The 14,518-nt window shown below is 43.0% G+C and overlaps 1 protein-coding gene across 4 annotated transcripts in view; it reads left to right on the plus strand.

The window, feature by feature from the left end:
* UBE2V2 (ubiquitin conjugating enzyme E2 V2) overlaps positions 1-14,518 on the plus strand; it is a 62,574-nt gene that overhangs the window by 35,938 nt on the left and 12,118 nt on the right. For 3 of the 4 annotated variants that reach the window (XM_054498120.2, XM_054498121.2, XM_063668764.1), the window contains exon 2: positions 9,601-9,749. In XM_054498120.2, coding sequence (XP_054354095.2) covers positions 9,601-9,749 — 149 coding nt within the window. Of the gene's footprint in view, positions 1-1,476; positions 1,673-9,600; positions 9,750-14,518 lie in introns of all 4 variants that reach the window. The other variant, XM_063668765.1, reaches the window with a different exon arrangement.

Raw genomic sequence — 14,518 nt, forward strand, 5'->3', positions numbered from 1 at the left:
CCAGGCTGGTCTCGAACTTCTGGATTCAAGTGATCCTCCTGCCTTGGCCTCCCGAAGTGCTGGGACTACAGGCATGAGCCACCACACCTGGCTCATTTCTTGTTTCTTTAAAATAAAATTTACTGTATGTATTTAAGGCATATATATCATGTTATGAGATATATAGTAAAATGGTTACTATAGTGAGTCAAATTAACATATTCATCATCTTACAGTTACCTGTTTTCCTCCCTGTGGCGAGAGCAAAAATCCTGACTATAGCAAACTCTTATTAAAAGTCCTCATGGCTGGGTGCGGGCTCATATCTATAATCCTAGCACTTTGGGAGGCCGAGGCAGGCTGATCACTTGAGCCCAGGAGTTCGAGACTAGCCTGGGCAACATGGCAAAACCCCGTCTCTACAAAAAATACAAAAATTACCTTGCATGTTGGCATGCGACTATAGTCCCAGGTACTTGGGAGGCTAAGGTGGGAGGATTGCTTGAGCCCAGGTGGACGAGGCTGCAGTGAGCTTTGATTAAGCCACTGTGCTCTAGCCTGGGCAGTAGAGGGAGACCCTGTTGCAAAAAAAAAGAAGAAAGTCCTCATGCTGTTCATTAGATCTGCAGACTTGTTCATCCTACATACCTGCTACTTTGTATCCCTTGATCTACAGCTACCTATTTCCTTTCCAGCTCCAACCTTGGTAACAGCTGTTTTTATTCTGTCTTAATATTTGACCTCTGTTTTCTTTTACTTTTTTTTTTTTTTTTGAGACAGAGTCTCGCACTGTCACCGGGCTGGAGTGCAGTGATGCCATCTTGGCTCACTGCAACCTCCACCTCCCGGGTTAAAGCGATTCTCCTGCCTCAGCCTCCCGAGTAGCTGGGATTACAGGTTCCCGCCACCACGATGCCTGGCTAATTTTTTTTGTATTTTTAGTAGAGATGGGGTTTCACTATGTTGGCCAGGCTGGTCTCGAACTCCTGACCTTGTGATCCCCCTGCCTTGGCCTCCCAAAGTGTTGGGATTACAGGCGTGAGCCACTGCACTCGCCCTGTTTTCTTTTTTTTAAAGATCCTCACTCCCAATGAATTTGAAAAGTCAATTGTAGTTTGTCTTTGGATCCATACTGATGTATACATGAGAGTTTTTTTTATAATTATGATCAAAATATATGTGCTGCTATTAGGTCTCCCCCACCCCCCTTTTTTTTAACTTATACACAATTAATATAATTCATGTAGTTTAAAATGACTTTATATAATATTTTAAATTATATGACATAGTTTGCCTGAATGTATGCCAATTGGCTTCTTAAGTTTTTGCACTGCCAAATAAACATTTTTGTTCAGATTGGTTTTCCAACCCCCCTCCCTTCATTTATTTATTGCTGTGTAACAAATTACATCAAAACTTTGTGGCTTCAAACGATGATTGATTTTTTTCTCATAATATGGGAGTTGACTGGATGGTTCTTCTGCTGGTTTCACTTAGAGTCACTCATGTGGTTGCATCAGCTGGTGAAGGGATAGGCTTGTTGCCCGGGACGCCTTGCTCCCTCTCCCTGCAGCCTCTCCAGGTGGCCAGTTAGGACTTCCTCACATCCCGGTGGTGTCAGGGTGTTCAGAATTCTTACATGACGGTTGGCTTCCAAAAGAACGAAAGCAGAAGTTAGCATTCCTCTTACAAGGTGAGTGCCAGAACTGGCCTTAGCATTGCTGCTTTCCTATTTATTCTTTTTTTTTTTTTTGGAGGCAGAGTCTCACTCTGTCGCCTGGGCTGTAGTGCAGTGGCACAATCTCAGCTCACTGCTACTTCTGCCTCCCGGGTTCAAGCGATTCTCATGTCTCAGCCTCCAGAGTAGCTGGGACTACAGGTGTGCACCACCATGCCCAGCTAATTTTTTTTTTGTATTTTTAGTAGAGACGGGGTTTCACCATATTGGGCAGGCTGGTCACAAACTCCTAACCTCAGGTGATATACCCACCTTGGCTTCCCAAAGTGCTGGGATTACAGGCATGAGCCACCGTGCCCTGCCACTGCTTCCCTATTCTATTGATAAAACAGGTAGGAAGGCTTGCGCAGCTTCAAGGGGAGGAGGGGTGTGCCTGGGCCTGGAGGGTGGAGGATGGCTCACAGCACTCTGCAGGCATTCTGCACCCTGTTTTTTTGTCCTGAGGGGAAATTTCACAAAGTAGCATTTAAGTCAAATCATAATACATATTTAAAAATTATTGTTTTTTATGTATATGTGTGTGTGTATGTGTGTGTGTATATATGTATGTATGCCTTTTTTTGAGACTCGGCCCGGGTTCAAGTGATTCTCCTGCCTCAGCCTCCGCAGGAGCTGGAATTACAGGTACATGCCACTACACCAGAGCTACTCAGGAGGCTGAGGCAGGAGAATCACTTAAACTCATGAGGCGGAGGTTGCAGTGAGCTGAGATCATGCCACTGCACTGTAGCCTGGGTGACAGAGTGAGATTCCATCTCAAAAAAAAAATTGGAAGTTGTATACCTTGTAATTGTTACTTTTCTCCCTTTGCCTTTAATTTCTTTTTTTTTTTTTCTCGAGACTGAGTCTCACTCTGTCACCCAGGCTAGAGTGCAGTGGCGTGAACAAACATGGCTTACTGCAGCCTCTACCTCCCAGGCTCAAGTGATCCTGCCACGTTAGCCTCCGGAGCAGCTCAGACTACAGCTGTGCACCACCATGCCTGGCTAATTTTTGCATTTTTTGTAGAGATGGGGTTTTGCATGTTGCTCAGGCTTGTCTTGAACTCCTGGGCTCAAGCGATCCTCCCAAAGTGTTAAGATTACAGGTGTGAGCCACCACACCTGGCCAATTGAAAAAAAAAAAAATTCTTAGGATAGGGTCATGTCTGATGTTCTTAAGTAGTGCTCCAAATGAAATGAAGGAATATTAAAGGAGGAGGAAAATCAGACTTATTAGTGGGAGGAATAGCAAAGAATTTGTGGCCATCTTTAATTTGGTATAGAGTATAATGATTCTTGACTCAAAAAAAATATATATATTTTTTGAGACAGAGTCTTAACTCTGTCGCTGAGGCAGGAGTGCAGTGGTGCGATCTTGGCTCACTGCAACCTCTGCCACCCGGGTTCAAGCGATTCTCCTGCCTCAGCCTCCCGAGTAGCTGGGATTACAGGCACGCACCACCACGCCTGGCTAATTTTTTGTATCTTTAGGCTAGAGATGGGGTTTCATCATCTTGTCCAGGCTGGTCTTGAACTCCTGACCTCGTGATCCACCCGCCTTGGCCTCTCAAAGTGCTGTGATTGCAGGCATGAGCCACTGCCCGGCCGACTCAAAAATATTTTTTCAATTGATGTTGATACGTAATATTTTACATATTTTGTGGGGGTACATGTGATGTTTCATTGTGTGCATAGAATGTATAGATCAAATCTCAGGGTATTTGTGGTATCCAGATTCTTGACTCATGACAGATAGTTAATATATATGAGCTGGCGAGGCGTGGTGGCTCACGCCTGTAATCCCAGCACTTTGCGAGGCTGAGGCGGGCAGATCACGAGGTCAGGAGTTTGAGACCAGCCTGGCCAACATGGCGAAACCCCGTCTCTACTAAAAATACAAAAATTAGCCAGGCATTGTGGCAGGCACCTGTAATCCCAGCTACTCGGGAGGCTGAGGCAGGAGAATCACTTGAACCCTGGAGGCAAAGGTTGCAGTGAGCCGAGATCGTGCCATTGCACTCTGTCCTGGGTGACAAGAGCAAGACTCTGTCTCAAAAAAATACATATATAGGTTATGAAATTTTAGGAAGTGACATTTTGGGCATCACAGGGATTGGTTGTTTCTTCTAGAATCAGTCTATGAAAGGGTAAGGCTTTAGAAATAATGTGCTTCAGCAGGGATTCTGACTAGGGATAGAGGTGGGGGATGGAAGCAAAGCGATAGGATTTCTCCTTTCTTTTGCCTCTTCTCCCCAGGGCAGTGGGTTGCCTTCCTGTGCTAGGCTCTTGTGTGTTGGTCATTGAGATATATTGGGGTAGACAAAAAGTTGTATGTACATCACTGATACAGTTTAGTCGAAGTATGCAAAGTATAGAAAGAAAACACTTTGCTCAGTCATCTGGCTAGGTTCTTAGTAGAGCAAAACTCTCACTTTATGATGTTACTTCCTTCTTCTTACGCTTCTCCTTCTCTAATCATGGTTTCTGTGTCTTGATGCCCTGCTGAACTTTAAGCTCCACAAGAGCAGGACTTTGACTATCACGGCTAGATCAGGGGCCTAGCCACAATTCTCTGGCTCACAGTAGACATTTGGTGCTGTTAAAATGGAAATAAATAAATAAAACCAAAGAATTACAACAGTAAAATGAACCACAACTTTCTCAGTCAACTGAGTGCTTAACACTTCTTCCCTGATCATCCTGTTTCTTGGTCTTCTATAACAGCTGATACTTTTCTCCTCCTCTTACCTCCCAATCCATTCCCACGTTGCAGCAAAGTGAAGTTTATGCTTAAAACCCCTCCCTGAATCCTCGTTGCTGCAGATAAAGGCTGAATTGCTAAGGGTGCCCTTCCAGGCCATTTCTGACTCTTTGCTCTCATATTCAGTTGCAGTCCCCAAACATTGCCCAGCATTCTCTCTCTCTTTTGTAATGTCCTCCCCATGCCTTTTTTGGCTCCACTCGTCCAATCCTCCCTTTTCTTTTTAAATAAAATATTTCAAACACCAGGAAAATACGTGAATACACATGAACCCACCCTGGCTATTCACATTCTAATAAATTCTTGCTTCAGATTGTTTTTTGGAAACAGAACATTTCTAGTACATTTAAGTCCTATTTTCACTTCTAAGTCCTAGGCCACTTTCTCTTTGCCCAGAGGTCATCAATATCCTGATTTTTATTATTTGTATTTATTTATTTATTTTGAGACAGAGTCGGACTCTGTCACCCAAAATGGAGTGTAGTGGCGTGATCTTGGCTTACTACAACCTCTGCTCCCTGTTCAAGTGATCCTCCCGCCTTAGCCTCCTGAGTAGCTGGGACTACAGGTGCGCACCACCATGCCCAACTAATTTGTGATTTTTTGTTGTTGTTGTTTTTTTTTTTTTTTTGAGACGGAGTCTCGCTCTGTCTCCCAGGCTGGAGTGCAGTGGCGCAATCTTGGCTCACTACAAGCTCTGTCTCCCGGGTTCAGGTGATTCTCCTGCCTCAGCCTCCCAGGTAGCTGGGACTACAGGCACATGGCACCATGCCTGGCTAATTCTTTTGTGTTTTTAGTAGAGATGGGGTTTCACCATGTTGGCCAGGCTGGTCTCGAACTTCTGGCCTCAAATGATCCACCTGCCTCAGCCTCTCAAAGTGCTGGGATTACAGGCGTGAGCTACCATGTCCAGCCGCCCAGCGAGTTTTTGGTATTTTTAGTAGAGACAGGGTTTCACTGTGTTGACCAGGCTGGTGTCGAACTCAGTCTTCCAAAGTGTTGGGATTACAGGCATGAGCCATCACACCTGGCCCAATAATCCTGATTTTTTTTTTGAGACAGAGTCTTGCTCTGTCACCCAGGCTGAAGTGCAGTGGCGTGATCTCAGCTCACCGCAACCTCTGCCTCCTGGGCTCATGCGATTCTCCTGCCTCAGGAGAATTTTTAGTAGAGACGGGTTTGTATTTTTAGTAGAGACGGGTTTCACCATGTTGGCCAGGCTGGTCTCGAACTCCTGCCCTCAGGTGATCCACCTGCCTTGGCCTCCTAAAGTGTTGGGATTACTGGCGTGAGCCACCATGCCTCGCCCGACCCCTGATTTTTAAATATCTTTTCCACTAACACCTTTATACTTTTTGCTACATATGTATATACGTATAAAAACTATGTTTGTTTATAGCTTCTATACCAGTTTATTCTAGTCGCAGCAGTGAATGAACTTCCAATATCTACATCTTTGCCCAGATCAAGAATTATCAGACTTAATATTTGTCAGTTTGGTGGCTAGAATAAGCCGTTATGATTCCCTGATTACTGATGAGGTTGAACATATTTTTATGTTTGTTGGTCATTACTGTTTCCTGTAAACCTTATTCCTAATATGTTCTCATTGTTCTCTAGGGTTTTCTTTTCCTTGTTGATTTCTAGGAGGAATTATTTCTGTATTTTGAATAACATTCTTGTCTCCTATTTGTTATTCATATCTTTTTTCAGTCTGTGGCTTATCTTTTCATTTAATCTGCCTATAATTGATTTTTATGTATACTATGAGATCAGATTGGGTTCTAATTTTATTTTTTCATATTGGTAAAATGTTCCAACACCATTAACTTTTCCTACTTTTTTTTTTTCTCTTTTGAGACAGGGTTTCACTCTGTGGCCCAGGCTGGAGTGCAGTGGTGTGATCACAGATCACTGCAGTCTTCACCTCCCTGGGCTCAGGTGATCCTCGCCTCTTGAATAGCTGGGACCACACGCATCTGCCAGCCACCACACCTGGCTAATTTTTGTATTTTTTGTAGAGATGGGGTCTTGCCATGTTGCCCAGGCTGGTTTCCAACTCCTGGGCTCAGTTGATTGGCCCACCTTTGCCTCCCAAAGTGCTGGGTTTACAAGCGTGAGCCACCATGCCCAGCCTTTTCTACTTTTTTTGTTTGTTTGTTTTCTTTTGACATAACTTCAGATTTGCAGAAAAGTTACATAAGTAGTATGAAGGATTCCCATATACCTTCATGCAGATCCATCAAATGTTAGTGTTTAACATTTTTGCTTGCTCTTGTGTGTACTCTCTCTTCCCCCCTCCCTTCACATTCGATTTTGTTTTTTGGGGGAACCATTCAAGGGTAAGTTAACAGATACTGTCTCTTCACCCCTACATACTTCAACTAGGACATTTTCTTACAATCTAATTATCAAAATCAGGAAATTAATGTTGATAAAGGACTATTATCTACCAGCCCTATTCAGATTTCACCACTACTGTTCTTTAAAGCAAAATAATGATAATATTTTTCCTGATACCAAGGTTGCATTTGGTTGTCATACCTCTAGTCTCTTTACTGACTTTTAGTGTTGCCTCTACTGAAAAGCACATTTTCGTATATGATATGTCTGCTTTGGGGCTTTTCTTTTTCATTAGTCTGTCCATTTCTGAACTGATTCCATATTTTCTTAATGATTTCTTTAGCTGATGAGGAAGTCTTAAAATCTAGGAAAGTGTCCCCTCTGTTTTTTCTTTTTTTGTTTTGTTTTTGTTTTTGTTTTTGAGACAGTCTCGCTCTGTCTCCCAGGCAGGGGCTTGATCTCGGCTTACTTCAACCTCCACCTCCTGGGTTCAAGCGATTCTGCAGCAGCCTCCCAAGTAGCTGGTTGGGATTAGAGGTGTGCACCAGCATGCCCGGCTAATTTTTGTATTTTTAGTAGAGATGGGGTTTCATCATGTTGGCCAGGCTGGGTTTCTTTTTTTTTTTTTTTGTGAGACGGAGTCTCGCTCTGTTGCCCAGGCTGGAGTGCAGTGGTGCGATCTCGGCTCACTGCAAGCTCTGCCTCCCGGGTTCACACCATTCTTCTGCCTCAGCCTTCCGAGTAGCTGGGACTACAGGCGCCCGCCACCACGCCTGGCTAATTTTTTGTATTTTTAGTAGAGACAGGGTTTCGCCGTGTTAGCCAGGATGGTCTCGATCTCCTGACCTCGTGATCCACCCGCCTCGGCCTCCCAAAGTGCTGGGATTACAGGTGTGAGCCACTGCGCCTGGCTTTTTTTGTTGTTTTTTGTTTTTTGTTTTTTTGTTTTTTAAGACAGTCTTGCTCTGTCGCCTAGGCTGGAGTGCAGTGGTGCGATCTCGGCTCACTGCAGCCTCTGCCTCTGGAACACTAAATGTTCCAGACCAGTCTGGCCAACATGGTGAAACTCCATCTTTACTAAAAATACAAAAATTAGCTGGGCATGGTGGCGCACGCCTGTAATCCCAGCTATTTGAGAGGCCGAGGCAGGAGAACAGCTTGAACCTGGGAGGTGGAGGTTGCCTCAGCTACAGAGCGAGACTCTCTCACACACACAAAATAACACAGCAGCTGTATGAGGAACATTAAATGTCTTTCCTAACTTACTGTATGCAAATAAAAGTAGATACTTAAGAAATTGTCTAAAAATATTTAGTAAACCCATTTCTACACAGATAGACAAATTAAAAGTTCTGAGAAATCAGGCTAAAATAACCTCAAATTTATAAGGTTTGATTAATATTTCCCTTTGCATATACACGAAAGCAAAAAAAGGTAGGAATACTTTCAATTTCAGATAACAATAAATTGAAATCAAGTACAAATTTTGACTCCCCTTCCTAAACCGAATAAACTCTTATAAAAGCAGACACACTTTACTTGTGTAAACACTCTTTTCTTTTTTTTTTTTAATGGAATTTCGCTCTTGTTGCCCAGGCTGGAGTGCAATGGTGTGATCTTGGCTCACCGCAACCTCCACCTCCTGGGTTCAAGCGATTCTCCTGCCTCAGCCTCCCGAGTAGCTGGGATTCCAGGCATGCGCCACCACGCCCGGCTAATTTTGTATTTCTAATAGAGATGGGGTTTCTCCATGTTGGTCAGGCTGGTCACGAACTCCCAATCTCAGGTGATCTGCCCACCTCGGCCTCCTAAAGTGCTGGGATTACAGGCCCAGCCATATCCACTCTTTTAAATTTAGGCATCCATGTCACTGGAATTATGTTTTTCACAGGATCACTTTTAAATTCATTAAGAAGTTTCTTTATGTATATAAGCCTATTCATTTTACTTGAAAGGTTTTCTGTCTTCCCAAAGTCAAATCCTTACTAACTAAAATTAGGAATTTTGAAAAAACATCCGAGAAAAATCTCACAAACAAATTTAAAAATGTATTATCTAAGGTGCATAAAGTTAAACTCCATATTACCAATAGCATTTAAGAAACTCATAAAAAATGATAATGTTTTCTTTAAAGAGACATACTGAAAGCCAAGCCGGTTGTTCACAGGAGGTGGTTTTGCACCATTATTTGAACTTTGATGTGTGAATTTGCTTTAGAAGTCCATGGTGTATTTACTCTCTTGACAGATTCTGTTTTCACATGCCCCTCACATGAAGGTTCACTCCTCATTCTTTTTTTTTTTTTTTTTTTTTTGAGACAGGTTGGGTGGGACTGCTTCAGGATTCTAAAAGACAGTACCTTCTGGTGCGCTTTCTAAGATGGAACATAATTCTACTCTTTAAAAATCATTAGAGAGTATATATTAATGAACTTTGGTTTTTATGAACTTTCTGGGCATGCCTGTTTGATTGGTGCAGAGTCCTTGGATGTAACAGAAACGTCAAGTAGGGAAAACGATTTCCTTATGGTTGATTGACTTACATCAGTATAAAATTGATGAGGAATTTATATACACGTTGTATACTGCTGTTAATGTTTGGTACAGTGCTTTCTTTAGTGTTTTCATTTTGAGGGGTTATTAGATTCAGCATTTTCTGGAGCAGAATGCTTTTTAAAGGGGATTTTGTCTTTTTGGGAAATAATTTATAAAGGTTAATTTGGAAAAAGCTGAATTTAAATACGTGTAGCTCTTATAATTACGAGCTTTTTACATTTACACTGACGTTCTTTTGTATAGGAGTTAAAGTTCCTCGTAATTTTCGCTTGTTGGAAGAACTTGAAGAAGGACAAAAAGGAGTAGGCGATGGTACGGTTAGCTGGGGCCTTGAAGATGATGAAGATATGACACTTACAAGGTGGACAGGCATGATTATTGGGCCACCAAGGGTCAGTGTTATAAATTATATTTTTTCTATTAATACTTATTGTTAAAGTTAACGTTTAATTTTATACTATTGATATTAAAATAAGCAATTATGATAACTTTTAAAATAGTTCCTTTTTATTTTGTTTACATTTATTGATGCTTCCCACGTGCAGGATATAATGCTCGATTACGTAGAGGATTGAGGGGAGGAAGGTTGATAGGTCATTGCCATCAAAGCTTTGCAGTTTAGTAAAGGAGAAAAAATCAGTACAAATGACAGATTCTAAATATGACAGAGCAAGTTCACTACGGGACTTTAGAATATGTTTCTTCTAGCTGGAATAATTGAGGAAGGCTGAACAGTGGAGGAAGTTGCCTTTGGAATGATCCCTAAAGGACTGACTGGTAGGATTTCAGAAGGTGGTGATGGGGATGGAGAACATTCCAGATAGAGAGGAGAAAAGGTGAGGAAATGGAGGGGGTATGTGGGGAGAGCAGTCATTTTGACGTAACATGTTACCTGTTGGGTGAACCTGAGGGTTTCTAAATTGGTTTGCATTGAGTGCATGTTGCTGTTTGCCCTCTGACACTTCACATGCCATAGAAATGCTGTAGGTCTCAGTTTCTTCATCTGTAAAAAGTCTATGATTCTTACATTTTTTTCTAGTATGGTTGGCAGCTGGCCCATTGTACTTTGTCTTTCTTGGGTTTATGAAGTTTTATTTTTACTCAAAGTCTTTTTTTCTAGCTTGGGATTTTTTTTTTTTTTTTTACATTGCATTCCTTACTTAATGGTCCCATCCACTGCAGTCCCTGCAGTGAATCTTTGAAATGTGTCTCTGTAATGTTTTTGGCTTGTTGAAAAGAGCACACATTTGAAGGGTTTTTTAAGTCTTTGGTTTTGTATACTGGTTGCTACCTTATGATGAGAGCATTTTAACTGTTTTGCTCTTGGGTTAGAGTTCCTCCTGATGATGATGATGATGATGATTATTATTATTATTGAGACAACATCTTGTTCAGTCACCCAGGCTGGAGTGCAGTGGTGCGATCTCAGCATACTGCAATCTCAGCCTCCTGGGCTCAAGCGATCCTTCCACCTCAGCCTCCTGAGGTGGTGTGCACCACCACTGCTGGCTAATATTTGTAGTTTTTGTAGAGATAGGGTTTCACCATGTCGGCCAGGCTGGTGTTGAACTCCTGGCCTCAAGTGATCCACTTGCCTTGGCCTCCCAAAATGCTGGGATTACAGGTGTGAGTCACTGCACCCAGCCCCTCCTGATTATTACAAAAGAAAAATGTATCAGGTAATTAGCAACATTAATTATAGAGAATGAATTAGTGTATGTTTTATGTTGTTTTCTGGTGTTCCTTTGCAAAATTCATGCACACTCCTAAACTGATAGGCTCCCTGTTTACTCCCTTACTCTATTTTTTCCTGAAGACATTTGAGGAAGAAAATATAATGTTGATGGATAGAGTTCCTTATAACTTGGTTTGTATAATGAAAGCCTTGATTTTCACTGCCTGTGAACATTATTACCATGGTCTGTTTGGTTTTAAAAAAGCGCTTGTAATTGACGAACATTCTGACTTACTGATTTGAAGATTTAACAGTCAGAACTTGGTATATATAATGAAAGCCTTGATTTTCACTGCCTGTGAACATTATTACCATGGTCTGTTTGGTTTTAAAAAAGCGCTTATAATTGACGAACATTCTGACTTACTGATTTGAAGATTTAACAGTCAGAACTTGGTAGAATATAAATTTGAAATTATTTAGATTCGGTTTTTCTTCAGCCACTGCCTGCAGCAGACTTTATTCTTTAAGAATGTTTTGGAACTTGTGATGAGTTCATCAGTGGTCTTGTGGGCTGACCCACAGCACAGTTCCTAGCTGTGGTGGACCGGCTCCTGCTTAGTCTTTCACCCGGTTGGGGTCCCCTGCAGGATGCCCCAACTGGTTGCCATTCCTGGTGTCACTGAACCTCAGGAAACTCCATCCACTGGAGTGGGGGTGAAGGCTGCTTCTCTGCAACTGTCTCCCCACTCAGGGCACACAGACAAAATGCTACTGTGGTCCTCCATTCTCTGTGGGTGGTGGTTTTGGAGCTACATGGGGAGAAAAGGTCATAATAGCTTTTCCTCACCTGTCTCAAGCTTCACGCTGAGGCACTTATAATAAAAAGCAGAGAAAAGCATACAAATTTATTTAAGTTTTACATGACATAGGAACATTCAGAAAGGAAGACCCAAAGAAACAGGGAAACCGTGTATTTTTATGCTAAATTTGATGAAGAGTGGACAGTGATGCAACAGCGTGATTGGATCTGATGGTAACACACTAGGTAATAAACTGGGGGAACTTACCAGGGCCTGTTTGTTCACATTATTTCTGTGTCTTTGGATTTCATTCCTTTCTTGGCATAAGACAAGACCCCTTTGGAGTGGTTCTCATGACCTACTTCATGGAGAGGTCAGCTAGATTTTAGGGTCTGCTTCAGGAGAGAAGGGGGCGAAGGTAAGGTAAGAGTAACCTTGCTTCTGCTGTTTTCTTAAGTGCCAAGGTGCCGTATTTTGGGATAGTATGTCTTGAACCTCATCAGAGACCCCCTCACTTCCTTTGAGTGCCAGTCAGAGGTAGGAGGGTGTGCCCTGCAAAGGCACAGGCTTCTTCTGGAGCTGGCCTGTGCTCACCACCTGATGATCTTCTCTGCATCACCCTCTCAGTTCTCTTGAAGGCAGGTCACAGCGGGCGTATTTGGTTGCCTTTTCATAAAACAGGCAGGAGTTGGTATCTTACCACAGTTGTTTTCTCCTTAGAAGGTGCGATGTTGAGAACAATTTTGTCCCCAGGGTAGAGTATCTACATCTAGCCAGGAGAGGAGGAAGACTTTTTTGTTTGTTTGTTTGTTTTTGAGACGGAGTTTGGCTCTTGTGCCCAGGCTAAAGTGCAATGGCATAATCTCGGATCACCGCAACCTCCGCCTCCCAGGTTCAAGCGATTTTCCTGCCTCAGCCTCCCTAGTAGCTGGGATTACAGGCATGTGCCACCACGCCCAGCTAATTTTGTGTTTTTATTTTTTTTTGAGACGAAGTCTTGCTCAGTCGCTCAGGCTGGAGTGCAGTGGCGCCATCTCGGCTCACTGCAAGCTCTGCCTCCCGGGTTCATGCCATTCTCCTGCCTTAGCCTCCTGAGTAGTGGGACTACAGGGGCCCGTCACCACACCCTGCTGATTTTTTTGTATTTTTAGTAGAGATGGAGTTTCTCCGTGTTAGCCAGGATGGTCTCGATCTCCTGACCTTGTGATCCACCCGCCTCGGCCTCCCAAAGTGCTGGGATTACAGGCGTGAGCCACTGCGCCTGGCCTAACTTTGTATTTTTAGTGGAGACAGGGTTTCTCCATGTTGGTCAGGCTGGTCTCAGACTCCCGACCTCAGATGATCCGCCCACCTCGGCCTTCCCAAAGTGCTGGGATTACAGGCGTGAGCTGCCGTGCCCGGTCGAGAGGAGGAAGACTTCTAACATATGTTACATGGTTGGTTGTTTTTTATTTTTATTTTATTTTATTTTGAGATAGTCTCACTCTGTCACCCAGGCTGGAGTGTAGTGGCCCGATCACACTTCACAGCCTGGACCCCCTGGGCTCAAACAATCCTCCCACCTCAGCCTTCTGAGTAGCTGGGACTATAGGGGTACACCATCATACCTGGCTAATTTGTGTGTTTGTGTGTGTGTGTGTAGAGATGGGGGTCTCACTATGTTGCCCAGACAGGTTTCAAACTCCTGGGCTCAAATTGCCCACCTGCCGTAGCCTCCCAAAGTGCTAGGATTATAGGCGTGAACCACTGTGCCTGGCCAGTTGTTTTTTATTTTTTGTACTTTATTGACTAAGGTCCCTCTTTTTTTTTTTTTTTTTTTTTTTGAGACGGAGCTTCGCTCTTGTTGCCCAGGCTGGAGTTCAATGGCACTGTCTCAGCTCACTGCAACCTCTGCCTCCCAGGTTCAAGTGATTCTCCTGCCTCAGGCTCCTGAGTAGCTGGGATTACAGGCATGCGGCACCATGCCCGGCTAATTTTGTATTTTTAATAGAGATGGGGTTTCTCCATGTTGGTCAAGCTGGTCTCGAACTCCCGACCTCAGGTGATCCGCTCGCCTCGGCCTCCCAAAGTGTTAGGATTACAGGTGTGACCCACCATGTCCAGCCAGATCCCTCATTTTTTATGTTGTTCTAATATTTATTTGGATTTATATGATTAGCAGTTTTGTTTTTCTATGTTTTTGTGTTCAGTTTTCTGAAGCAATATTGGTTGTCACTAGAGTTTAGTACTTTTTCAAGTTTTCTCATATGTAAATGAAGGTACTGTCCCCATCGTTAAAATAGAAACAGTGTGAGAATTAAGTGAAATAATGATTAGATAATAGAATACCTGAGTACTTGACTTAGTAAATATTAGTTTTTCTCCTTTTATTTGCTCTTGCTTTTTATTAGATAACAGAAAAACTTGGCTGTTAATTAAATTTTTTTTTTTTTTTTTTTTTTTTTTTTTTTGAGACAGTCTTGCTTTGCCACCCAGGCTGGAGTGCAGTGGCGTGATCTCAGCTCACTGCAACCGCCACCTCCTGAGTTCAGGTGATTCTCCTGCCTCAGCTTCCTGACTAGCTGGGATTACAGGCGTGTGCTACCAATTTTTGTATTTTTAGTAGAGACAGGGTTTCACCATGTTGGCCAGGCCCAGGCTGATCTCGAACTCCTGACCTCAGGCAGTCTGCCCGCCTTTGGCC

This window comes from Pongo pygmaeus, chromosome 7 (assembly GCF_028885625.2).
Source record: "Pongo pygmaeus isolate AG05252 chromosome 7, NHGRI_mPonPyg2-v2.0_pri, whole genome shotgun sequence".
NCBI lineage: Eukaryota > Metazoa > Chordata > Mammalia > Primates > Hominidae > Pongo > Pongo pygmaeus.